This window comes from Labrus mixtus, chromosome 7, assembly GCF_963584025.1.
Source record: "Labrus mixtus chromosome 7, fLabMix1.1, whole genome shotgun sequence".
In the NCBI taxonomy this organism is placed as follows: Eukaryota; Metazoa; Chordata; class Actinopteri; order Labriformes; family Labridae; genus Labrus; species Labrus mixtus.
Window position 1 is genome coordinate 21,891,493 of NC_083618.1, and position 27,732 is coordinate 21,919,224.

The following is a 27,732-nucleotide window of genomic DNA, read 5'->3' on the forward strand; positions in this document are numbered from 1 at the left end:
AACGATGAGACTTTGTATTCCTATTATCGGACAAAGGTTGTGATGCTCTTTCTTTCGCTTTTTGTTTTACCTTCGTCATGCGATAAGTTTAATTACATAATGTGACGGCGTATGCTATACTGGAATAATGTTGGATAATCTTTTGATATATGCCCAGTCTCTTATGTGGTGGGAGTATTTGTCAATGCCCTGCTGTGAATAAAGTTTTAAGGTTTCAAAGCGGGCAGCATCACAACAAACATGGCGTCAGGAGGCGCTTAGCCGAGAAGAAGCTCTAGAAATCCTCGAAAAAGCCTTTTAATTGTTTCTTTTTTACTTGATACCTTCTCATATCGGCTCGCCTCGATCTCAGCATGGAGTCCTCTCCGTTTCCAGAGGAGGTTTTGGAGAGGAAAGTGTGTGTTGTCGGGTCGGAGCTGGTCGAGAACTACACAGTAAGTCCTTTAACCTAGCTACCAGCTAGCTTAGCTTTCTGCTACACCGGATCCTGTTGTAGCAAAGTGTCAGAGAGTAAATGTGGAAGGAATTACTCTGTCAGTGAACACAGAAACTTATTTGTGCCATTCATTATGTGTGAATAGTGCTGAGTATGAACTATAAAGAATCACAGCTGACAGCTAGCGGCCAGCTGTCTCTCACAGTTTCAGAGTTTTTGCTGCGTTTCTGCTCATTGCTTAATCCCTGTCAGGAAGAGGTTAGTGTGTATGTGTGTGATGTAAGGTCATGTGTTGTAATCTTCTGCAGGTCTACGAGCGTGACTGATTTTAAAAAGTAACTTAAAAAAAATCTCACATCTCAGTTTTTGTCTTTATTTAAATTTAAATTGAATCAATTTCTGTCTTGAATTACTATTTCTATATAACTTCAGACAGGTGTCACTTTAGTTGTAACTGATGAATGTGGTGCTGTTGTTTCCAGGTGTACATCATCGATGTGACGGATGGAGAGCACAAGTGGACGGTGAAACATCGATACAGTGACTTCCACGACCTCCATGAGAAGGTGAGTGCTCACAGGTTGCACATTGATCGTCCTCTGACTCTGATTCATCTGCATCAGGTTAGACATCAGGTTAGACATCTGGTTAGACATCTGGTTAGACATCAGGTTAGACATCAGGTTAGACATCTGGTTAGACATCTGGTTAGACATCAGGTTAGACATCTGGTTAGACATCAGGTTAGACATCTGGTTAGACATCTGGTTAGACATCTGGTTAGACATCAGGTTAGACATCTGGTTAGACATCTGGTTAGACATCTGGGCAATTATGAAGTGTGATTTGTGATATACTTGTCTAAGGCCCCATTTAAAAACTGGAATCTGTCTATGAACAGAAAACAGGAGCGTAGGCAGGGAAAACATCTCACGGTTTACACTTCTCACGGTTTACACTTCTCATGGTTTACACTTCTCATGGTTTACACTTCTCATGGTTTACACTTCTCATGGTTTACACATCTCATGATTTACACTTCTCACGGTTTACACTTCTCACGGTTTACACTTCTCATGGTTTACACTTCTCATGGTTTACACTTCTCACGATTTACACTTCTCATGGATTACACTTCTCATGGTTTACACTTCTCATGGTTTACACTTCTCACGGTTTACACTTCTCATGGTTTACACTTCTCATGGTTTACACTTCTCACGATTTACACTTCTCACGATTTACACTTCTCATGGTTTACACTTCTCATGATTTACACATCTCATGATTTACACATCTCACGATTTACACTTCTCATGGTTTACACTTCTCATGGTTTACACTTCTCATGGTTTACACATCTCATGATTTACACTTCTCATGGTTTACACATCTCATGGTTTACACTTCTCATGATTTACACTTCTCATGGTTTACACTTCTCATGATTTACACATCTCATGGTTTACACTTCTCATGATTTACACTTCTCATGGTTTACACTTCTCATGATTTACACTTCTCACGGTTTACACTTCTCATGATTTACACATCTCATGATTTACACATCTCATGGTTTACACATCTCATGATTTACACTTCTCATGGTTTACACATCTCATGGTTTACACATCTCATGATTTACACATCTCATGATTTACACTTCTCATGGTTTACACTTCTCATGGTTTACACATCTCATGGTTTACACTTCTCATGGTCCTGGCCAACAAATAGGGAGACAGACTTTGCTGCCCAGGCAAAAAGCACCACCCACAACCAGTCTCTTGCATTCTCATTGGTTCTGTCACCAAAGTGTCGGCCTTCACAGACAACCTCAATCATTCTGTTGTAATTTCTCTCATCAAAGGTTTTTTTTTTTTTTTTTTAAAGACAAGACATGCAGCTGAAGACTAGTTTTAGCTTTGATTAATATTTTTTTATTTTCTCTATTTATTGATTAATTGCTTCCACATTGTTAAAACTTTCATCACCGTTTTGTGGAGTCCAAGGTTTGTAGATTTCTGTTTTCTCTGACCAGCAGTTCACTTCCCAAAGATATGGAGTTTAAAATGACACTGAACACAGAAAAGCATCTGTGACTCAAGAATATATATGTAATTCTTCATGAATAAATTAACATTTATTTGTCATCCTCAGCTTACAGCAGAGAAGAAAGTGGACAGACGGCTGCTTCCTCCAAAGAAGATGATTGGTAAGAACTCAAAGAGTTTGGTGGAGCGGCGGCAGAAAGAGCTGGAGCTCTACCTGCAGACGCTGCTGCAGCAGTTCCCACAAGCCACGCCCACTCCGCTTGCCTTCTTCCTGCACTTTCACCTTTATGTGAGTAAACCTTAGATTACTTCTATCTTAACACCTCTCCATTCATCCAGTAACCTGTTTAGATGTTGCATCCTTCTAGTACTTCACCTAAAAATAACTTCAAATATGCTCAGATAATGCAGCCAGCGATTATTATGTGGAGTTGTGAAAATAAAAGTGGGCTAAATGTTTTCAAGCCAGGGGCTTACATTTGCTGGCAAACCGCTTTCAGGGAAGTTGTTTCTTTAGATTGTGTAACCTGGCTGCAGGGATTCAGACACAAGAGCATCGGCTAGGTCCGACAGTGATGATGGAGAATAAAGCCTGGTTCCTCATCCCATCGTTGTTGAGGTCAGGCGGCTCTGTGTTGGTCTGTCAAGTTCCTCCAAAAACAAACTGTGATACATTTTTGTCTATGGAGCATGCTCTGCACAAGAGGTCGATGTCAGATTGAAACAGGAAATGACCTTCACCCTACTGTTGACGAAGCAGTCTGGAGAATCTTCACTGACCTATAGTTGTTCCCTCATAAGGCTGGAGGACTTGAAATGCAACCTGTGAGTGAGGTTTAATGCTTTTGCTAGTTTTCAGAGTTTTTGACAGGACTTGATCGTATAAATAGACAGTTTAACTCAACCTGTGTGGATTAATATCCAACCTGCCAAATGTCTCGTCTCTTTTGAAAAACGTCTATAGCTTTGTGTCCATAGCTTTGTTTCATTTAGAGTTTTAGTTTCTCACTCTTAAGATGGTGTTCATATAACAACAATAACAGTATATTGAAAGCAAAATATATTTTGCTTTCACTACTGTTCTTTTTGGCGCTGAGTCAGGGTCGATATATTTAAAAAAAAGATAATCTCACCTAAGGAGAGATGTGTTTTGCCAAAACTAGTCACGGATTTCTATCTGTACTCATTGGCAGATTTGACAAAAACAACCAGTGCTTTTATTTCAAGTACAAGTTCAGGCTTTGTGATGTCGCTGACTGTGATCTTATGACCGAGTCGCTGCTACAACAGACCAGTGTTGTCCTGGTTCATGGGACTCTCCAGAGCAGTTTAGCTGCTCACGTAACATGACTGTTACAGATGAGTTCAAATGACCACAGAAAACCAGTTTTATTGTTTTAGCTGCATTAGAAGGTTAATACTGTAGGATTTAACTGTGATGAAAGTAGTTGAATGAATGCATGGTGTTTACCACCTGAGTGAGGTGTTGCTCTTTGCTCTGTGGTTATTATTGTTGTGTAACTAATCCCACATAAAGTGACTTGACCTTCTTATTTCTAAACCGATAACTTTTGTTTTTTCAGAACACAGTTGGAGCCTTAGCAAACATTGTGTTAGAAAAAAAAACATGATTAAAGACAAAATATAAAACTACCAATAAAAACTTCTAAACATGACCAGCTGTAGGATGATTAGTAAAAACAGAATAAAACATTTGTGTTTCAGGGAACCAGTGGCCTAGTGGTTAGTGCGCACGCCCCATGTACGGAGGCTATAGTCCTCCAAGCGGGTGTCCCCGGTTCAAATCCGACCTGTGGCATGTCAATCCCTACTCTCTCTCCCTCCCCGGTGTCTGTCTCTATCCACTGTCCTATCGCTACTTAAAGGCAGAAAAAGCACAAAAAAGAAACCTTGAAAAAAAGTCTTAAAATTATTTGAGTTTCTATCATGTATTTTTTTTGAAGTGATATTGTATTTAACCCGCTGTTTTTCTCTTTCAGGAGATAAATGGCATCACAGCAGCTCTAGCTGAGGAGTTATTCAACAAAGGTTAGCTTCCTTCTAACTTTGACCTCTTTTTCTTTAGACACACTCCAAACTGTGTTAAAAATTAATAGAACTCCCTCAGTGGAGGAGGGTGTTTCACCTCTTTCTATCTTCAGTGGTGAACAAGAATGCTGCGACACTCTGGATCAATTTAATTTAATTCATCAGAGACAGTTCACATTAATAGACAAAATATGGATGTAAAAAAAGCAAATGAAGTAAAACAGCTGCTTTTCACCCAAAGTAAGTAAATGTCATTGAAAACGAGGTAGCTTTGGGGGCAGCAGAAGCTTAGTGGTTAGTATGCACGCTCCATGTACGGGAGGCTATATTCCTTCAAACAGGCGGCCCAGGTTCGAATCTGGCCTGTGGCTCCTTTCTCGCCTGTCATGCCCCACTCTCTCTCGCTCTCCTAATTTCTGACTCTATCCACTGTCCTGTCTCAAAATAATCTAGGCATGAAAAGCCCAAAAAGAATCACATTCTGATGGAACAATGACAAAAGACTTGTTGTTTTCTTTTTCTTGTCTTTGGCTGCTTAAACATGCTAAACAATTGAAGATCATTGAGAGCTTATAACCTGTTGCATTTGAATCCTGCTGCTCCAAAAAGCTGCATAAATCCAGTTTCCTTTATTATGATTATTTCATCCCTCCTTTGTTAGTAGCAGTTATTTCTTCTGCACTGAAATAAAATGTGACTACTAAATTACCAACATCCTTGCTGCATTGCATTGTTTAAAGGTATTTTGGTTATTAAGTGAAAAATAGAGGTGAGCAGTAAAGTAGCTCAGCTTAAAAAAAATGTATCTATCGGGGCTCCAGCAGCCTTGTTGTTAGTGCACACATCCCATGTACAGAGGCTATAGTCCTCCAAGCGTGCAGCCCCGGTCTGTATCCAACCCTGCATGTCATTCCTCACTCTCTCTCCCTGTCCTAGATTTCTGACACTATCCACTGTCCTATCTCTAAATAAAGACATAAAAGTCCAAAAAAATAAACCTTTAAAAAAAAAAAAAGCAAGGATTTCGGATTAAATATTGCACAGTGGTTACCATCAAACCTCTCTGTGTTTTTCTTTGTTATAGGTGAGCAGCTGCTCCAAGCTGGTGAGGTGTTTTCCCTCCATCCTCTGCAGCTTTACTCCGTCACCCAGCAGCTCCGCCTGGCCAAACCCACGTGCTTTAACGGAGACGCCAAAACAGACCTGGGACACATCCTGGACTTCACCTGCAGGCTGAGATACCTCAAGGTCTCACACGTCTGAATCTATCCAAAATCTTCAACGCACATTTATTTCAGTGTTGTGTCTTGAGCTCACTCATGGAGTTGAGTTGGTTAATGTTTCTCGCCGTTTTTTTTGTTTGTGTTGGTCAGGTGTCTGGTACCAGAGGTCCAGTGGGAACCAGTAACATCGAGGAGAGCAGTCTCCCGTTTGACCTGTCTGTTTTTAAATCGCTGCTGCAGATAGAGGTAAGCGTCTCTCCTGGATGTACTCCTGTCTCTACACATGTTAACTTCCTGTTTCATTCATATCACACACCGACCTGATTGAGAACGAGATAATGAGTACCAAGTAAACCCACAATTGACCTGTTTATACATTCGTAGTGGTTTATACAGGGTGTTGGAGCCCTGGAAACATAACAAAAAAGGTGAAATTTAAATGTTGTAATTAAGTCTTTTATCAGTCACTAACTTCTAATGATGTTTGATTTGCATCACAGGAGGGTTTTACTAAGGATGCATTGTTTTTAAAGGTTTTAAGTGTTAGAATAAAGGTAATGAATAATAACTTGTCCCTCTCTCTGCCTTTAGATCAGTGAGTGCAGCTCTCAGCAGATTCAAGGTCTGTCGTGTCTGAGGTCGAGTCTGGCAACTTTGAGTATACACCACTCCACGGAAACTATGACGGTACAGTTTAGATGAAGTTCTTCACTGCACGATGTTTCTATATGCTGTGTTTGTTTTAAATTTTGTGTTCTGACATGAGTACTGTCTTATTTCTGTCCTAGTCGATCCTGGTTCCTGAGGCGAGCGAGTTCTCCCAGTGGGAGGCAGAGGGGGCGGAGTCTGGATGTCCTGTCACAGCTGTGATCCCTGTGTGGAGAAACCTGACCACGCTGGACATGAGTCACAACGGCATCAGCTCCATCGACAGCTCAGTGGTGAGACACGCTAAATCAAACCTCAACACAGTCAGTCACGTGGCAGTAGTTGGCGTTTGCCTCATTTCTCTCTATAATCGTTTCACGCATTTTTATTATTTTATTTATTGACACATTTCTTATCTTTTCATGTTACCTGAAACAAAAAATGTAAGAATTGGAAATCCATGCAACCGTTGTGTAAATATTAGCCTAGACTTGTGAAAGCTGTTTCAAAATGTTTCAAAACTTATCCTGACATAATGTCTCAGGATTTTTCACATTTTATAAAACTTAGAGGAGCAATATGTAATTCTGACACCTAGTGTTTCAAATTGGTACTGCAGTCCAAATGAAACATTTTGAATTTGAATCACACACATGCACAAACAGGACGTGTGGAGCGATGTCAGATTGGGGCTGTGACTCAGGGAGCGCACCAGAGTGGTTGGGGGTTTGTTGCCTTGCTCAAGGGCAGCTCAGCAATGCTCGGGAAGCTTCCACACCAACTTCCATATTATGGTCAGCATCGGTACTTGAACCGGCGACCCTCCAGTTCCCAACCCAACCCAAGTCCCTACGGACTGAGCTACTGCTGCCCCAAATTCAAAACATTGGAGAGAGCTGTATCCCCCCAGCTCCTCCTCCATAGAGTTGATATGTTATGTCGCGAAAGCATCAGTGTTAAACCAGCTCTGCATTGTTTTTTTTAGGACATGTTGCTGGTCCTTCTGCCCAACAATCATCAGTTTCTTTGTGCTGACTCTCGTTTTGTCTCTTTGAAGAAACTCATTCCTAAGGTGGAGTTTCTGGATCTGAGTAACAACCAGCTGTCCACAGTGGAAAACCTGCAGGTATGTGAGAGAGTGAAGAAGAATATATCAGCTCTGTCGGAACTGACTCGAAGTTTGAATTAAACTCGTGTAGCAGATGTTTCTTTAGAAGGATTGCTGAAGTAACTTTCCTGTTCTCACAGCACCTGTACAATCTGGTCCACGTGGATCTATCGTATAACAGCCTGAAGGTCCTTGAAGCCGCTCACACCCGTCTTGGAAACATCAAAACTCTCAACCTGGCCGGCAACCAGCTGGACCAGCTGACCGGCCTCACCAAGCTCTACTCTCTGGTCAACCTGGACCTCAGTCACAACCAGCTGGCTCAGGTATTCACACAGAGAACGCCATGTTGTTATCGCTTTCAAGTTATGTAGATGCTCACTGTAAAGCATTTATTTCATTCTAGATAGTAAGATATATTTTTCATGCTTGTATTTTTTACGAGGTAAGACATGAAAGCAAGAAGAATGTATTTAACTGGATGCATGACTCAGAAAAGCAACTTAAGACTGTGGGGACAAATACAGCCAAAGCTCTTGTGCTTTAAGAGAGTCGGTCTGTTTGTCTTGTGTGTCTGATGTTTGTGTTTGATTCCAGTTGGAGGAGATCAGGAACATCGGCTCTCTGCCCTGTCTGGAGAAACTCAACCTGTCCAGTAACCCCATGTGCATCATCCCAGACTACAGAACCAAAGTCCTGGCCCAGTTTGGTGACCGTGCAGCAGAGGTACCCCAACATAAGAAGAAACAAACTGTTAATTTTAAGATGGATAGGTGTGCTATATTGATCCCAAACTGGTGAATTGTGGTGTTACAGCAGCAAGTTATCAAAGCAAATGATGGGCAGACATACTGTAAACAGATGTAATAATGAGCAGATACACTAATCAAGTGAACTTTAATGTGCAAGGATAATGTGCAAATTTAAAGCTGTGTTGCTGCTCAGACTACTGCTACAGTGAATGTACGGCTTCAACTTCTGAAGACAATATATTGCTCAATTATCGCCTCTGCAACGTGTGCATGAGCAAAAGCCACAGCGCAGGATGTGGGATAATAATAAAACCTTCAACAATCATGCTGCATCTTTTGGTGGAGCTGAGTGCAAGACTAAAACTTGCACAGTTCCTTGTCTTCTATGATAAATCTACAGGAAATGACTGTCATATCTGTCAATCATATGATTTCAGACCCTCACTGGATCACAGAGTGAGTGGGTATCATGGGGCTGGACACCTAAATTAACACATATAAGAAACGGTAGATGACATTTGTAACACAACTGTAACATGCTGTTATTTGTAAAGTTATAAATAGAGCCTGGTTCTCCGCCGTGTCAGAGCTGCTGTCAGAGGGCAGAACCAAGTGTCAAGTTTATTTATAAACTTCAGCAACAGGGCGATTCAAAGTGCTTCACACACGACATCAAAAGCATCAAGACAAAGAGAAAATTAAAAACCACCAAAACAAACTATTAACAGTCAAAGAGAAGATTAAAAATGAAAATATGTTTTAAAAAATAGATCCAAAAGAAACACAGAAATATCAGATTTTGTGAAAATAAGACATTGAAATACAAAACACAAATATAGCCTCAAATTTTGAAAGTAGTGACCACCTAAGTTGTCCTGCTTGTACTCCTGTTTTTTGTACCTCTTGTGTAGTACTGATATCACTGTCATTACTCGATAGGGCTTTTCACACTTGCAGAAAACTTTCCAGGAGGAGCTGTATGTGTGAGTTTCTCCTGCCAGACCCCTAGTATTTTTTTTCTGCAGCTAGTGTTAGTGAGCTGATGTGAGCAGTCCTCCTGAAGTTATCTAGATATTTTCAGGAGTGCAGATGTGAAAACGGCTGTAGAATCACTGCTGCTGTTACCATAGAAACGGCTCTTCCATACATCTAAATGAATAACGATTGCGATCACTAGTCAACTGTCAGTTTTGCTGTTGTCCTACGTCTCTACTCTTCACCTGTTGCTGCTGATGCTCCTGCTTGTTTAAAAAAAAACTGTTGGTGTGTTGATGCATATTTGAACAGCTTGTCTCTGCGTCGTCAGGTTTGTCTGGACGGGAAAGTGACGACGGAGAAGGAGTTGGACACAGTGGAAGTGTTAAAAGCCATTCAGAAAGCCAAAGAAGTCAAAGAAAGGAAGAGCAGCGGCGACAAGAAGGTACGCTCCGTCAAACCGAGTCATACAGCGTCTGACACGGTCACATAGTCAATATTAATGTCTGATATGTTGATATAGAGATTTACTTATTTACCAGTCTGTCATTTAGGAGTTAAAGTATTATTTCATCACACAACCAGTGTTAATATGTAATTTATGAATTTCTTTAAGTTCTTTTAAGAAGTAAAATGTCTTCTTCTTTGCACTTCAAATACGAGGATTTGACCCAGCTGAGTTTTATATTCAAATATTAGCTGTATCAAAGGTTAGGGATTCATTGTGTTCCCTGATATGTCTCCTGAAACATCCACTCTTAAACCTTTATTAGCAGTACACAATCCTAAACTCAATAACAACATTTGATTGTTATATCTCTGCACTTTATTACCATAGTTTCCCTGATAGAATTCCCCTCAAACCTGCTGTAGTAGTGTTATAATTCTAACCTGATTATAGACTTCTTAGATATTAAGATGATTACTAACATCTCTGAAGCCCGAGGATTCATCAGCTCTAAACACACTCTGTAGGTCACTACAGCTGCCTGCTATGTTACAACCTGAGTAATGGGCTGCTGTAGTGTTTGTTGGCATGGTAACCTGCAGATCAGCAGCTTCAGCTGGACACCATAAACTACTCAACCTCATTAGGGGAGAGAGAGATTTTACACATCAGCAGCAGAGGCAAGATGATGAATACATAGAGTCAAATAAATATGCAGGATGAGGGTCGTAAAGTCATTGTCTTACTTGGAAATGGAAACAAAAGTGAAGTGACCTGTGAAGTTCAAGAGCTAAATCTGTTTTTAAAGGAAGAATGTGCGACATAAATACAGCAGAAATCAAGTATATCCTCTGAGTCGTGACTGTCTACAATGAGTGAGAAGCTCGAGTCCCGCTGGCTGTGTTGTTGTGAGAGCCGTGTTTACATGGATGGGATGACCTTGTGTATAAAAGCTGTTTTAGTCAAGGAGAGAAGAAGAATTACATGCTCACTGATTATTTGGATGTCATGTAAGTGTTTTTAGTTGATGGTCATTCTGTGTCAATGTAAGTGAAATATGAAGCTACAAGCTACCTAAAGAGCGCTAACATTATCCTGCTAACACAACAATGCAGGCCACAGGTGATTGCAGCTCGACAATTTTGTCCGCCACTTGCGCTTAATGGTGCTTAATTATAGTGCGTTTCAATTTGATTACTCCTTCATATGAACGTCAGTAGAGAGGGGTTGGCGGTGTGTCTCTGGAGGAGAGCGGAGGCTTCAGTATAGTGGAGGTGTCGCCTAATAGAAGTTTGTTTTGGTTTAATGCTGCTGCTCAAGGGCGACATCTACTGGATCAAGAAGTTGCACATTCTTCCTTTAAACACAACCAAGACATTGGGTTTGGAGTATTTTAACTTTTCATAACTGTGAAGTTTGTTGAATCCTTTTTAAGAAGATATAATTATGTTTTTTTATTATTATTAGTATTATTTTAAAATATTTATTTTTGGGCTTTTTGTGCCTTTATTTGAGAGATAGGACAGAGTCAGAAATCAGGGAGAGAGAGAGGGGAATGACATGCGGGAAAGGAGCCACAGGCTGGAATCGAACCTGGGCCGCCGCTTGGAGGACCACAGCCTCCATACATGGGGCGCGCGCACCAACCACTGCGCCACCAGCGCCTGAATAATTATGTTCTTGTTGAAGAAAATCTGTAAAATTAAAAAAAAAAAAAAAAAAAAAATTGGCAAACTGCAAAAGTGCCTTGTAAGTTTTCCACTTTTGTTTGTCATTTTCAAGTCATTCAGAACAACTCTCAGGGCTTTCACATTTGCAGAAAACTCCTGATGAATAAATAAAATGTAATTTAAGCTTCATGATGACGGTTCAAATCTTCAGGTCACAGTTTTTGCTCATTAACTTCACAATTTGTTTCAAATATTTCAAACAGCCTCAAAAGTGTTTTTAGATGGATGTAAAAAATGAACATGCTGGGTGTTACTCTGCTGCTGATGGAGCTGCTGGCTGCAGGTTTGAAGTTGTGATCTGCTCGATGATGTAGGTGACTGCTGCTCTCTGAAGGCTCCTCCTCTCTGTCCTCTCGTCAGATCAGTGAGGAGACCAGGCTGGCTGCTCCTGCACCTCCTCACCTCTCCTCTTCCTCCTCTCCTCCCTCCTCCTCTTCCTGCTGCTCCTCTGCTGTCGCTCCTCTTGCTGTCACCTCTTCTTCTTCTTCTTCTTCTTCCTGCTCTTCCTGTCCGGCCCAGCAGGCTGCCTGCCCCAGCCAAGGTAATCATGTATGTATCAGGCTGTGCAGCGTGGAGGGAGGGAGGGAGGGAGGGAGAGGGGCGTTGTTTTTTTATTTCTCATTAAAAGCAGCGACCACCAGTCAAAGACTTTTGTTTCTCTGCTCTTGTCTGAAACTGATTATTCCCATTAAAGAAATCAGCTGACTGTGCTTGCTGAGCCTGCAACCTTTGATTATTTATATGTGCAATTAATCAATCAGTCGTTTGCACATTACATTTCAATAACTGAGACCGTTCTGATAATCCTGACTGAATGATAACTCAGTTTCCAAAGAAAATGGGACGTTGTGTAACGTGTAAATAAAAACAAAGTGTGGTGATTAACTGAGAAATGTCTTTGTTTAAAAAAATATATATTCCCATTTTTTATTTTATGCCCCGCAACAGGATTATTTACCTTTATTATTTACAAGTTACACAACGTATCTTCTGCTTTGGAAATGGATTGTATTTTAGTTTAATAGGATTCACAATATTTATAACAAGCTGCTTCTGTTATGTGCATGTTTTAACTCAATTTACAGGACAAACAGCTCAAACTCTGAGATCAACAGCTCAATTAAAACATCCACAAAGAATATTATGCTGCAGGAACAGGATACGAGAAATACCTGGCGAAACTATCCTAAAGAGTTGGGCTGTAGCTGGCTGTTTTCTCAATATCCACTAATCTTCATGTTTTTATTTTATTCAATTTGTCTTAGGATTGACATCCTCTTTTTGACAGTTCAACAAAAACCAATGTATTTAACTTAAAGGTCACATATTCTCCTCCTCTTCAACCATTTTAAATAAGTCTCAGCGCTCCCAAAACATTCACGTGTGTGAAGTTTCTTGTTCTAAATCCACTCTGATCCTGTATTTGATCATGCCTATAAACCCCTCTATTTCAGCCCTGCTCAGAACAGGCTGTTTCTGTGTCTGTACCTTTAAATATGTAAATGAGCTGTGTCTGACCACGCCCCCTCTCTGGAAGGGCTTGTGTGGCTCGGGCTTTCTCGCTCCATGTCGGTGAGAAGGCAGACTCTGAGGGCAGAAAATCCCCAAGCGGCCTGTTTGAGCACACATTTTCTGAAAAGGGGAGCAGGCAGAAGACAGAGAGGATGGACCTTTCTCATCATTGGGTTTATAGACAGACTAGAGACACGTGTTAGTGTGAGAGAAACATGGTTAAGTGGATTTTGCAGAATATGTGACCTTAAAGGTGAAACTAACAATTTTCTAAATTTAGAAATCAAAAACCAGCATGAGGTCTTTCCACGATAAAGAAATTACATGTTTATGTCTAAGCAGTTAAACCTTGAAAAGCACGCTGAGCGATGTATTAACAAACAGCTGAAGGAGCATAACAGGAGAATGACCGACTAATAAATAACAATCAGTACTGATCCTACTAACTCTGATCAGACAGATTTACGATATGTGACACTGTGGTTGTAAATATTTTCGATACTTGTTCGGTACAAGTTTAAAAACGATTGAAGATCCGTAGTTTTTTTTAAGCGTCAGTACTTTTCAATCATATGTTTAACCAAAGAGAGAGCACTGTCTATATTGCACAAATACTTGTCAACGTTTCAGGACTAAATCATTGCTAGTGTATATATTTGTGTTACGCCCACCATAAGGCGGCCGTATGGGGATAACAACAACCAGTATACACCTTACCAAAGTCAAAACCAATGGATTTATTAACAGACAAACTAAGTGATTAAACAAACTCAAAACTAATTTAACTAAACACAACAACACACACGCCCTGGCTGAGAGGCACAGCAGTCCCAACTCCAAAAGCCTCTTCTCTGCTGAAGCCAGCCCTGACCTTTTAAGCTCTGAGGCCAGGTGCACCTCATTGTGCAATCAGAAGCTTAACCTGGGCGGGAGTCAACAGGGGGGGAGAAGGGACAAACAGCACAGAGAAAAATACATCCGTAACATTTGTGCAATTTAGACAGTGTGCAGGAGATGGTTTGCTATTTTTGTTTATTAAAGAATGCCTGGGACTTTTTTTTGTTGTTGCCGTAATATCCAAACGAGAATCTTTTAACGGAGGTGTCCGCACATCCAATGATCTCTTTAAGTAGGTATGACGCCCTGCTTACGCTCACTAGCCTCCTTCTGTGACACTTAATGTCGGTTCAGGCTGCACACTGTGTGAGTGTATGGATACTAACAGAAAGAACTAAATGCATGCTTGTTTTGTTCATCTGTCCATTAAAACAGGCTGTGACAGTTCTGTGGTATTCATGTTTTTTTTTGTGTGTAATGAAATCTGTTTACGCCTCAAACTTAAAAGGATGTGATAACTGCTGAGAAAATAACTGAGAAAGCATCCATGTTTTCTATCAGTGCTTGTTGTAGGTTATTATAACTATTTAATTCATAATTTTGTGAAAAAATGCAAAGAACAAGTTTTGAGGGAGTTATTTTTTAAATGTCCGACAGTCCAAAAGTAGCTAAATTATTAGATTTTTCATAAAGAGAGAATAAAAAATATTAAATGTTCATGTTTTCGATGATTGAGGCATTCAATCATTCAGTTTATTCTGATCACAGTTTGGTTTATTTCATTTAAAAGTTTATTCTAAAACACTTCACACAGAACTTGTCATATTTATAGACGGCAGGATGTTGCATAGCGTGAAAGAGTAGATGCTGAAAGTTCACAGAGTCTGTTAGTTTCATCGTCGTGTCACTGATCTGTTTGGTTTCCTGTTTCAGAAATGACGAGCAGAGAAGAAGCCCCCGTTTCCCCCAGTGCCCCCCCTCCTGTGGACACTGCACCTCCCCCTGCAAGCTTTAACACAAATACACAACTCCTGTCTGTTGAACCCGAGCAGGTCAGCGACACACCTGAAACACCGGGGGAGGGGTGGGGAGGGGTGTGTTAGTATGGAGAGGCAGAAACTGTTCAAACATCTGTGAAAGATTATTGCATATACTGAGGGATTATCTGCCCATCCCATCCAAACTCAACATTTAAACATTATATTTGATACAAAGATGTTTAAATATACCTGTGAAGGATGCCAAAGTAGATATTACATTTTGAGACAGTTACAGTTTTAAAAATGCTTTCACTGCAACAAGCCAGAATCTGTACTTAATATTTAGTCATTGTTTCCAACACAGACGATACTGAGACCACCCAGGTGTATTTCCTGACCTCTCTTTTATCCGTAGCCTATTAAATCGCCATCGTGAGGTCAAGAGAGAGAGAAGTCCTCACAGACTGATGTGTGAAGTCTCATGCAAAAGCTGAAGCGTGTTATGCCGTCGCTTTCAATATTTTCTGCAGCTGCTTGCTGCCAATGCTGTCCTGCTCTCATTGTGATACGCGTCATCATCAAGAAGCCTCCACACCCACACACACACCCACACACACACACGTGGTCACCTGATGTGATAAAAAAGAACATCGAGTCAAACTTTTCATGTATTGTAGTTTTAGCGTCTTTGGCGTACAGCTGATGAGAATTGTCAAAATAGCAGAAGCGCAGAAAATGAAGCCACAGGATGAGGTGAAGCAGGACAAGCTGAGACAGAGAATTGAAAGGAATTCAGGTGAGCAGATTAAAATCGTTTGTCACACAAACTAAAATAAGTTGGAGGATAAAGCTAATTTATATTCAACCTAATACTACTATGGTACAATCACACCACCCACCACGCCCCTCGCCAACTCCACCGCCAAGGTACAGCGTGGGCGTCACAGTGGGAAACAGTGTATTATTATTGTTGGCGTTTGTCGTGTTTAGATGAAAACATTTTTTTTTAAACAGATCTGTTTTCTAGCTCATCTTCTTTTCTTCACTAAATTAGACATATTGGCGTTTCTGTCCCCAAAATTTTCTCTGGACTCAAAAGGCTTGACAAATCTTGTAAATGTTATCGGTCAACTCAATGGATGCTAAGGTTGGATTATGTGTTTTTTTTTTCCCCTCTCTACAGGTACAACAACCTGCTGTCAGTCTGTCAGAACAAACACAATGTGGAGATCCTCCAAGTAATGCTACAACTACAACAACTTCTTCTATTTCTGTCTGGTCAGTATTAAACATCGCCTCTACCATTTAAAATAGTTTTCATGACTTTAATCTCTAAATAAACATCCAGTTACTTTAACTCTTAACTTCCCTTTGATAGTTGTTTATCTATTGTATTTGTAGTACAACTTTTAAGCCACTTTAGGACATTTAATGTGACAAATATTTGCAGATTTTTCGTTTCAATCTGTTGAGAGTTGATGTAACTAAACATAAATAAGATGAGACAGGACTAGAACTAAAGATGTGTCCGGAAAAAAGATACATTTAGAGGTTAAGGACCTGTTTCTTGCATGGTTGTTCTCTCTCTTTTGATGTATTTACTGTCTCTGCTAAAAACAAAAAAACTACTGCCAGTGCCTAGTAAAAACCAGCTGACTCTACTTTCATTTGATCATGGTCCAAACAGCTCACAGGTGAACATCCACATGTCTCACCTCTGCATAGTCAGTTACTGCTGCAGGTACTACTGACACTGCAGGTCTACCTCTAAAGCTATTAAGTCACTTTGATAACATTCTTTGATATTTGAACACGTTCTGTTGTTTTCACAGCTTTGTTGAATTTTTTTTTTATTTTTTAATTCCACCCTTGTGTCTCCCTCTTCCAGTTGTGTCTGCTCCTCTTCCTCCTCCACACCAGAATCAACATCGTGCCTCACCTGCAGCTCGGCCTGCTGCCCTCTACTTCCTGCTCACCTGGTCTCCCTCTCCTCCTCCAACAAAGACTTCATCACCCACCTCTCCCATCTTCTCAGCTCCGCTCTGAAGGAGCAGAAGACGAAGAACATGGAGGAGGAGGAGGCGGAGACGGAGGAGGAGACGGAGGAGGAGACGGAGCAGGAGAGGGAGGAGGAGAGCTCTGAAACCAGAGAGATTCAGTCCAATGTGGAGGGAACTGAGGTGGAAATTCACAGGTAATTTAACCGGCAGCCTTCTCTTTTTTTGTGTGGTTTCTGAGATCCTCTAAATTACATTTCCAATCCAATTTTAAATCCAGGCATTCTGCATCTATGCCTCCCTGGAGTCCCAGATGTTCCCACTGGTTTCTGGGATTGTAACGTTTTATTGCTGGTTTCTGAAATCATCTGCACTTTCTAATAGTTTCTAGGACCCTGTAGGTTTTTGGATTATGTTATTGCTAGGAAAGCACAAATGTATCTATTGAACATCAGTATCAGCCGACATCTGATGTCAGTAGTCTTATGTTTATCTGTTGTGTTACATCAACGTAAAGCAAGCGAGCTAGTAGAGATGAGGTTCTTAGTGGGCAGAGGAGGTCACCTGTTTGATAAACTTGGTTAGTTTTCATTGTCAAATGTGAAAGTAAATGTCGGCAGTGTAGGAGTCTTACTCTGAGCGCGATCATCGACTTGCAGTTTGTGAGACATGTTCCAGTGACAGTTTAAGAGGAGGGACTTTATAAAAGTGTTACAGCTCATTTGAAAAAAAGAATGACGAAGAATGACAAAGCTAAAACTGAAACCAATTCATGGGACTCTGAGATTATAATTTCTGAATTCTTCCTCTGCAGGACTTTGTCAAATACAAGTTTATGTTTTTATGTAATATAAAAATGTTTCAACTTTAATAACTGGTTGAATAACTTATTTTTTTATCACTGCCATGCTCATTATTCCAGTCCAGGCTCCAGGGACGGGTACTTTGAGATGGGTCTGGATGACTCTGTTGAGGAGTCGGTCTGCTCCTCCTCCACATCACTAACCGGTCCTTCTGCAGAGGAGTCCATCCCTCCCCAGGGGGAGCCGTGTGAGGATGAGGAGGAGGAAGAGGAGGAGGAAGCAGAGGTGAAGGTCAGCAGGGTTCTGTGGTGCTACTGTCTTCAGGTGAAGGAGGAGGTGGAGCAGAAGAAGGCGTGTCTGGTGCTAAGCGATCATCTGTTTTGCCTGCTGTACCTCAAAGATGATTTCACTTGGGCCAATCAGGACGCAGGTAAGCAGTACATCATCATCCTCCGAAGATGAAGACTGTATTGTGTTAAGTTACCAAGCTTGGATTTGGGTTTATGAGTTCATATAAAGTTTTTTAGAGTTATGACTTTGGAATAACATCCTCACATCTGAAGCTTGTAGTGATGCAGTCATATTTTTGGTGCGTGCTGAATTATTTAAAGATAGCTGCTCTCGTGTTCTCAGACCAGGAGCAGGGTTCGCCTGTGGAGGAGGTGCTGTCCGGCCTGGAGGTGGACCTCCTGCTGCCATACTCCCAGCTCCTGCTCTCCTCCCACGCAGAGCTCCCCGACTCCTGCCTCACATTGGGTTGCCAAGCCAGTCCATCCCGTTGGTACATCTTCTCTGAGTATGAGGAGCTCCGACGGACCAGGAGTGAGCTGACAGGACTGATACAGGTCAGAGAGCAGCGATAAATCCATTTTAATTTAATACTCAGACAACGTTATTTATCCCAGAGGGAAATTCAGTTCTGCATTCCACCCACACCATTTATACATTTACAAACAAACAGCAGAAGGAGTTAATCAGAGACAACAAACAAATCAGTATTTGACAAAGGTAAGCGTTGGCACTCTGATACCCTCGTGTGTTCTCTTTGGGCAATGACACCCACAAGGGCCAGATGAGAAGCACTGTTTAAGGACAAGAGTAATAAATAAGTCAATAAAAACATAACTAAGAAATTCAAGGATGCACCAATTTGAGGTCCTCCAAATTGAGGGAAGCTGGCAACAATCGGCACACAACTGAAAAAGTTTAGAAAAAACTCCACTGAGCTGATCGACACAGCATCTCAGAGTGCGCGTGCAGACCGCATCGAGGCCAACAGCCTTCCTTTTATATATGTTTCCTTAAATAAGAATGTTACCTGATCTTGTGGTATTACAAGATCTTTTAAGGGTACAAGAGAATTCAGATAGTTCGAAAGAAAAGAAAAAATCATTAAAAGTGTTTGACAAATCTGCATCGTCCATCCCATTAATGCTGATAAGCTTCTTGGCCTGACTTCTGTTCTGGTCAATACAAAATGATCTCAACTACTTAAAGACTTCTTTCAAATAAATCTTTAAACTTTTCACAAGGATTTCAAGTAAGTAACGTACATTAGAAAGCAATGGAGCAGTGTCTGTCATACAGTGGCTGTTGTCATAGAGACAAGACGCACTTGCAGCACTTTTATTCTCAGTGCATAAGCGCTCAGCCAGCGCTTTGTTCCCCAAAAGAAAAACAGGTGGACACAAGTCATTACTGAACCAGTCATTCAACACTGCTCAGTTGTAGTTGGGTATAAGAGCACAACTGGTCACTACTGCACATACTTATGGTTACATCTGTTTACATCTGTTAGTCCGATCACTGTCCACTTATATCTACTCTTTTTATATTTTGTATTTTAAGTTAAGTTTAAGCTTTAAGTTGTATTTAAATTGACACTTTATATTTAGGTTAAAATGTTTCATTTACTTGCACTGTTGTTAATTTAGTGCTCTGTGTGCCTTTGAATTGCCCCCCAGGGACAAATAAAGTTTTTTGAATTTGAATTTGAATTTGAATGTTGTGTGAAAGAAATGAACATGGAGTGCATTAACGTTACAGAACTGAAGTGTGGCTGATCATGAAGCTCAAATCAAGCTGACGTCTTCTCAACTGTTTTCCAGGCAGCAGGTTCTGACCTTGAGCCCCCCAACAGTCCTCAGCTCCTCCCCCGCTCGCTCATCAACTCCTGGGAGCTGGAGGAGAGTCAGGGAGCCAAAGGAGGCTATCCTGCCCACCTCCTTCCCTCCCCCTACTCCTCCTCCTCTCCTACAGACCGCCACCATCTCCTGTCAGACATATTATCCGCAAACGAGAAGCCCAGCCTCCCCACTCTCCTTTTTCTCACTCACCGACACCTCTGGGTGCTGAAGATGGACTTCAGAGAGCTGGCAGAAAGAGAGCGAGAGAGCAAAGGTGATCTTCATCAACCCTCTTCCTCCTGCTGCAGTCTGGTGCGGGTGCCCCTCGGCTCTGTGGTGCTTCACCCCAGAGAGCGAGCTTCTCAGGTCACGGTCAGAAACAGCTACACTTCCTGTCAGGACCCCAAACACCAGCACAGGTAAAGAGGCCTATGATATGTGATATCACACTTACCTTTCTTTAATCATGTGCTCTGTTCTGTTAAGTTTAGAAATCATCAGTATTTTTTTAATCACCATGTTGTGTTCAGGAGCAGTCACTGTGTGGAGGTGTTGCTGGGTGGTGAGATGCTGCTGTTGCTCTTCCCTTTGGCCCGGGACAGAAGCTCATTCCTGGGGGAGTTGAGCCAGCAGAGAGCCTCTCTGGAGGGGCTGAAGATGGTTGCGCTGCCTCAACCCTGCATGCCCTGCCTACACCAAGAACAAAACACTCCAGGTGAAGACCGACTACCTGCTAATACACTTTTAGTTACTCTTAGCCTTGTTGACTTTTTTCTGAATTTGACTCTGTTTTTTTTTTTACTCTTAGGCCATTACAGATCCAGGGACCAGTGCTGTTGTTCCAGTAACATCAAATCCCAAAGCACCGGCAGGTAAAGCCTCTGTTAAGTTCACCTGGGATTCCTTTCTACTTTCTGTACCTACATTTGCAGCTGCATGCAAAAAAAAAAAACATTCTAATACTTTTTTTAAAGGAGGGCATACAATGTGTCTTGTTCCTCTCTGTATTGATTTTGAGAGATGCCTTTGTACTGTCCATTTTTAAAAACATTTTCTCTTTCCTCCTCCCGGTCCTCCTCAGCTGGGACTCCTCCCACCCTCAGTTGGAGGAGAACCAACCTTCACCCCACCTCCTGCCAGGTCTCTCCCCAGGATTGAAGCTCCTGTCTGGGCTCCAAGGACAGCAACTGCTGGCTTACTTCCACAGATATATAGCGATGGTAGGACACACACACACACACACACACACACACACACACAGATGTTATGCAGCTGTTTGTTAATAATGTTGTTCTCATTTTGGACTTGTGCTGTGCTCAGAATGCTAACTCATTTTTCTCACTGTTTCCATACACTTATCTCAGTCCAAGGCTGAGGAGGTGAGACAGGTCCTGTGGCTGTCTGTGGTTCTGTACAAGTCTCCTGATTCTGAGCTCACCTGCTGTCTGCTGCTCTCCACGGACACAATCTACTTCCTGTTAGAAGACTCCGCCTCCACGCTCGGCCATAACTCAGGTGAGATGCAGAAGATATGAAGAAAAAATATATATGTATAAAGTCACGGAATGGACAGAAAAGGAGTCATCATGTTCTTACATCAGTAGAGGCGCTAGGCCTAAAAAACTGTTCGGTCGGAAGTCAGCGTAGCGGCTTCTCCGCCATTGTTGTTAACAAAGCTGATACCAGAAGCCCCGTCCCTTCTTGACTTTGATTGGTCAGTGGTGGAGAAGTAACATTGACGAGCATGGCGCTGTTGTAAAAGTTGAACTGGTATCAACTGAGAGCTTTGTGTTTTGATAAATCTCTCTTTTTTTTTTCTCTCTCTTTCGCTACCTCTCTATATCTGTCAGTGTTGGACACGATGGACTCTGGAGATCCCGACGTCTCTCTGTGCTGCTGCCTGTCCGTCAGACTGTCTGATCTTCTGTCTGTTAACGTGGGACTGTTCGACCAGTACTTCAGAGTCGTCGGTCAGTGGATCAACACACACACTGTGCCCCCCTTTGTTTACAGATATCATACAAGTTCATGTTGAAATGCTTACATTACTCTGTGTCTCCCAACTGTCCCTCTCTCTCCGGCTGTGTGTTTACAGGACGTTCAGCCGATCACATCGTGTGCTGTCTCAGCAGGGACAGTTACGGGACCGGTCTTTTTCTTCAGGAGCTGATGTCAGCTCTCAGTCTGCAGCAGCAGCTTCCTCCTCCAGAGCCGTCGGATCAGGACTTCTACTCCCAGTTCACCAACACAAACACAGGTAAGAAACCCTGCTGAGGGGCGCCAGGAGCCTAGTGGTTAGAGCGCGCGCCCTGTGTGCCTTTGTGGAGGCTGTGGACCTCCAGGCGGCCCGGGTTCAAATCCGACCTGTGGCTCCTTTCCTGCATGTCTTTCCCCACTCTCTCCTGCCCCAATTGCTGCCTCTATAGAAACATTTTCTGATTTTAAATTTCCATCATTGATTCAATCCTTGCCCTAACCTATTCTGTGCAAGATCTAATGTGACTATTGTGATTTGTCTCCTACTGCAGGTAAGATGCAGAACTACGAGCTGGTCCACAGCAGCAGGGTGAAGTTTATTTATCCCAGCGAGGAGGAGATGGGCGACCTGACCTTCATCGTGGCAGAGAGGAAGACTTCAGCCAGCGCGGCATCCTCGTCCTCACGCTCATTCAACGTCCTGCTGTACCTGCTGGTCTTCCAGGTGAGGACTGCTGCCTTTTTGTCATAATAATAATAATAATAAGCTTTATTTATATAGCACTTTTCAAAACAGGGTTACAAAGTGCTTTTACGAAAAAAATTAAATAGAGAAATGTGAGGAGGACAATACAGGAGTTCCACAGATTATACAAATTAGAAGGAAACAAAACTATTTAAAACCAGCAAGAAATCACAGAAGAAAGGGGAAACATCAATATAAAAACACCAAAAAGATAAAAGGAATGAAAGAAGCAGATTAAAAACAGAAAAGGTTAAAAGATCAAGGTGAAGCTGCCCTGGATTCTACCATAATTAGGAATAAAGGCATTATCTAAGGAATAGAACAAAAAGAACAGTTTTTTCACAGGAAGTTAACATGCTTGAATCAAAAAAGTTCTAAAAAGTTCTAAAAAAGCAAAATATATATATACAATGCAGAGCTACACACATCATGCACGAGTATGAAGTGCAGATGAAGTCATTGGCCTCAGTGTAGGTACAGCGCAGATTAGACGCAGAAATCTAAACCAGGCTTTAAGCAGCTAATGTTTCTCTTTGTCCCTTCGATGTGTATGACAAGTTTACATTATCAAAACGATGACGACAATGACAACGTTCCCAGAATTTTCCATCTGTGACTTAGTGCAAACAAATTCATTACTGCAAATCCCTCTCTTCGTATTTGCATGTGTTAAGACTTATAATTCTGAACTTTTTAAAATAATAATCATAATTTATTAATTTCCTTCAGGTGCAGATCCCTAGCAGTCTGCCCAGTCAAGGCTCCACTCTGTCAGGTCACTCCCCTCCATCTCCGGTCCTCCAGCCCAGGACTCTGATCCTGACCAGCACCGACGTCTTTCTATTGGACGAGGACTACGTCAGCTATCCTCTGCCCGACTTTGCCAAAGAACCGCCCTCCAGGTGACCACACAGGAAGAACCTGACCCTCTGTAGCAAAGCTTTTTAAAAACATGTTCCTCCCTTTGTCCAGGAAGAATTATTAACAGTGGTGGCCTCCAGGGGTCAGGATGCTGGGCTGATTACGGTTCAACAATCAAAAAAAATCTGAGAAATGTGCCCTCTCCCCTGATAGCATCAGAGTGTAATTTTAGTAACACATAAAAAAAGACTTGTTTGTGCTTGTCTGCTGAGAAAAAAAGAGGAAGAAGAGGAGACACAACTGATGGTGTGATGTGTAGACAGTTCAGTCAAAGGGAAATAAACAAGTGAAATCAGTGTTCATTGAAGCTTTAAAATGGAGAGGCTGAACTTTGACTCAGTCATTGCTAGGAGAAGAGTAGTAAGAGATCAAGTATACTGAGCTTTTGTCACTTTATCAGTGACTCACTAGTAACTCAAGAGGACACGTTTTGATCAAGGCAGAGCGTTATTTTAAAGGAAGTCTAAATCTTTAAGTGACTTTCTTTGAATACAGCCGCAGATGACCTGACATTTCAAACATAACATGCTCTGGACAGTGTGTACATTTCTGTCAACAGTCTTGAAGTGTTTCATAGTTTTATTAGATTAGGATACTTAGGTGGGGTCGATACTGATGATAAGTTGTTGATGATGAACGATAACCGATATTTGGAACCGATTACTTTTACAGTAAAAATCTTTCTGTCAACATTCCGATTTTTGGAGTCTTACAAACTCCAACACAAGACTTTGTTAAAATGCTCAACCATAGACTCTTCTACTGCTCTGGAGTGCTCTGTCCCCAAGCTTCAGTGTTGATTTGTGTTTACTCATGTCACGTCCAGCCAATCGGATGGCGCCGTGGGCGGGGCATAAGTTGACTCAGTGCAATGAGTGAAATGAGGGTGCGTTCAATTTACCTCCAAACTCGGATGTCGGAGCTGGGAATGACGTCACACCCAAGTTAACCGCGTTCCAGTTGTGACTTGGCAGCGAGTCAGACGAGCTCCAGGAGAACCTTTGTGTTGTTAGCTTATACCTGTCCATAGTAACGCACTGTGTGATAGTTTGTGAAATAACATGACAACATATCCACAGATAGAATTTGCAGGAAACTTTCATTGTGATTGATTTCATTACACACAAAGTGTCCGAGTGTCCGAGTTGGAATTCCGACTTCAGGGGAGCTTTTCTGTTTTTTTTGTGATGTGCATCGCATTGACTGAATGGTAGTAGCCATCCTCATCATCACCTTCCTCCTCATGTCCTCTCACAGGGAGCGGTACCAGCTGCGTGAAGCTCGGAGGATCAGGGACTTGGACCGGGTCCTGCTCGGGTACCAGACCTACCCTCAGGCTCTGACTCTGGTGTTCGATGACCTGCCGGGCCCTGACCTGCTCTGCCACCTCACCATGGACCACTTCACAGCTGGAGGGGAGGAGGCCTCACCCAGAGGGGGAGGAGCCAGCGGGGGCGCAGAGGGCGAGGTCCAGTGGTGCGTGTTTGTCCCGGGAGCTGACAGCAGAGAGAGGCTGATCTCACTCCTCGCTCGCCAGTGGGAGGCGCTGTGCAGCAGGGAGCTTCCTGTTGAGCTCACCGGGTGATCGGCCGTGTGGACAGACGGGTGACTGTTCAGCGTCTCGTTGGTCATCAGGAGCTGGAGGGTGGAGTCAGCGTGTCACAGGGAATTACACACAAATTCAGGTCTTGATTAAGCGCTTTAAAGGCCTCAATATGCTTCAAACAGCCCTGGGCAAAGTTCTGTCTGACTACAAACGACGGCAAAGCACTAAAAGTCACAGCGAGGAGAAGATGTGATGAATCATCGTTATGGGGATAACGGAGCAAACTTTCAGTTTCTCCTTGTAGGCATTAAGATGTAGAAAGTGGTGTTTAAAAAAAGAGAGCGCTTAAGATAGAAGTTAAATCCTGTTTACTTGACACACTACTTGATTTAATCCCCTGACTTTGATGTTTTGCACATTATGAAGAAGAGGGGTGGTTTTATTTCAACGTCTCATTATGTTCAAAAGTCAAGCAACGATGCACTTCACTCCCATGGCCTCGGATGTGTCTGCTTGGCATCTTTTATTTAAATGAGATCCTCAGCTGCAGAGTAACCTGTGGAGGATCTGGTACATGCTATCCAACGACATGCGCCGTTTCTTTTTCTTTATCATTGTGTATGTTTGTAACTCAAAGTGCAGTCAGAAACCCGTCACAGCAAGCTCCAGGCCTCATCCCACCGCCTTCTCTCTCTTTCTCCAACAACAGTGGAGGCAGTGAAAGAAGGAGCATCAGGATTGGCTCTGATGTCGCCCAAACTGAGAGATCTGACACCAGACGATTACATCTATTTGTGTTTAAAAAAAAAAAAAAAGGGCAGTTCTTAAAAGGAAGCCCACTCAGGAAGTTGCACTGTGCGTCAACCGTGGAGGTATTATTTCAGCCTCTGGAAACCACTGCTTAAGCATGGCAAAGTATAGAATTTAACTTCAGTAATTTTATATGTGAAAATAGCAAATACCAATACATTGGTAGCCGCTAGTGTGACGTTGTAATTGTCAGAATATTGGTTTTTACCCTGGAAATACAATCTGTAAAAGATCTACCGGTATATGTCAATATGCAAGGTGTCAGTGTCAACACTCCTGTTGCCGTTTAGAATTAGAGGTTAAAACAATCAAAGTCTTTTAATATTTCTTACATGTACTATTGGGTTGTCGTCAGTATTTCTAAATATTAAATTTTAGGCATTATAGGAAGGAAAAAATGGCGTCTAAACAACTCTTCTGAGAGTAAGGAGTGAAGAGAAGTGACTGGCCCTCCTACTCTGCTTTTGGTCGATGTGGATGGAGGTTGTTTCAAGTGCTGTCAGACGACCGAAGAAGCACTTGGTTTGAAGCATACTGTGGCCTTTAGTCTTAACTCTTGGAAACATGAAGGGATTTAGCACTTGGTACACACAGTTTGGCGTCAGCTTCAGAGAAAAAAACTGAGAGTGAGAAGGACTCAACGGACACTACAGACTGAGAGAGGAGCCTGTGGCCTCACATGGAGCCTAAACAGTGGGAGTCATTCCTAGAAAAACCACGAGTATCTCCACAAAGAAGATTTACTTATCGTTTGGTGACAGACAGACAGACTTGTGTTGCACAGCAGGGGGCGCTGCAGACAGTCCACAGGAGTTCTACTAGATTTTAATCAATGTTAACCTTAATGGAACAGTTTTCATTTCTGGTGAATCCTCTTGTCCTCTTTCCTCTCCAAAATCAGATTTGAATCAAATTTTCATCTGTTTGTCCAGTGCAAAGAGAGGTCGTGTGAACCTAGCTTAGCACAAAGACTTCAAGTCAGGGGAAACTGCTAGCGTAGCTTCAGAAAGAGAGATTTAAAAAAAAAAAAAAAAAAAAATCCCATTTCATTAACTCCAAAGCTGTTTGATTTTCATGTTGCTATTTATGTAAATTTGCTCTTAAAACCAAAAATCACTTTTTTAAAATATTTTTTTACATTTTTTTGTGCAGTCTGACTTCAGAGGTGACAAGAGGATGATCCTAAATGTTGGACTGTAGTTTTAAATAGCACACACACACACACACACACACACACACACACACATAAAAGCTGCTGCTCGGCACAATCTGCTCTCTCAACATTTTATTCCTTGCACATCATAGCGGATGAGGCAGTGTTATTAAACTGTATATTATTATAAATATGATATTAATATAAGTGGTTGCTTTGGGACAGATGTTTTCTATCATGATGCAGACTTTGTACTAAACATGAAGATCCTGTTCATACTCCCAACATGAACTCTCAAATGTCACAGTTAGTATTATCATTGAGTATTATTTTTTATATTTTCTTGGTGTTTATTTTATTTTATGTGTTTTTTTTTGTACAATAATATCGACAAATGGGAGCCCAGCTAATGTTGGCCCCTCCCACTCTTCACCAGTGTTGTTTACATTACATGTTTTTGTCTTAAAGGGGAATGCCACTTAATTAAAGTGAAAAATGAAAGATCTGCATTTTGCAATGTTTCCTGTAAGCGACAGCCGTTTATTCCTTTGGAAAAGAAACCACAGGTTTCCAGCTGATGCAGCAAATCAACCAGAAAAACAATTTTACCACTGAATACCTACTTCATGTTTCTGTGAAAGCGATGAATAAGACGCTGTGGTAAACACTCCTCTTTAACATCTAGGATCAGTTGTGCAGAAGTCAAGACTACAGTGACCGGGACCAAGATATACCCGAGACCAGGGTGCTCCAAGACGGAGACATTTAGGGATCGAGGACGAGTCAAGACCAAGACTGAGACAAGACCAAGACCATAAATATCTCTAAAAAAAAAATCATCATGTGTGCAGCCGGTGTGTCACTCACTTAGACTTAACACGTGAAGGTTGCGGCATTAACCA

At 41.8% G+C, this 27,732-nt stretch overlaps 1 protein-coding gene across 2 annotated transcripts; it reads left to right on the plus strand.

The window, feature by feature from the left end:
- The first annotated feature begins 4 nt into the window (after positions 1 to 4).
- Positions 5 to 27,335, plus strand: nisch (nischarin). Of its 2 annotated transcripts, XM_061041276.1 has the most exons (28): positions 5 to 434; positions 919 to 1,002; positions 2,597 to 2,779; positions 4,491 to 4,539; positions 5,624 to 5,787; positions 5,913 to 6,008; positions 6,354 to 6,449; positions 6,551 to 6,703; positions 7,468 to 7,536; positions 7,659 to 7,844; positions 8,116 to 8,244; positions 9,577 to 9,690; positions 11,784 to 11,964; positions 14,706 to 14,824; positions 15,936 to 16,030; positions 16,641 to 16,946; positions 17,672 to 17,982; positions 18,186 to 18,397; positions 19,661 to 20,097; positions 20,209 to 20,393; positions 20,487 to 20,550; positions 20,760 to 20,898; positions 21,043 to 21,193; positions 21,529 to 21,648; positions 21,774 to 21,935; positions 22,207 to 22,379; positions 23,130 to 23,302; positions 24,579 to 27,335. In XM_061041276.1, exons 1-28 carry the CDS (start codon positions 354 to 356, stop codon positions 24,904 to 24,906), a joined length of 4,560 nt encoding a protein of 1,519 aa, XP_060897259.1. In that variant the 5' UTR covers positions 5 to 353; the 3' UTR covers positions 24,907 to 27,335. The 2 variants fall into 2 exon arrangements, with proteins under 2 accessions (XP_060897259.1, XP_060897260.1); XM_061041277.1 differs by lacking the exons at positions 11,784 to 11,964; positions 14,706 to 14,824.
- The last annotated feature ends 397 nt before the right edge of the window (positions 27,336 to 27,732 follow it).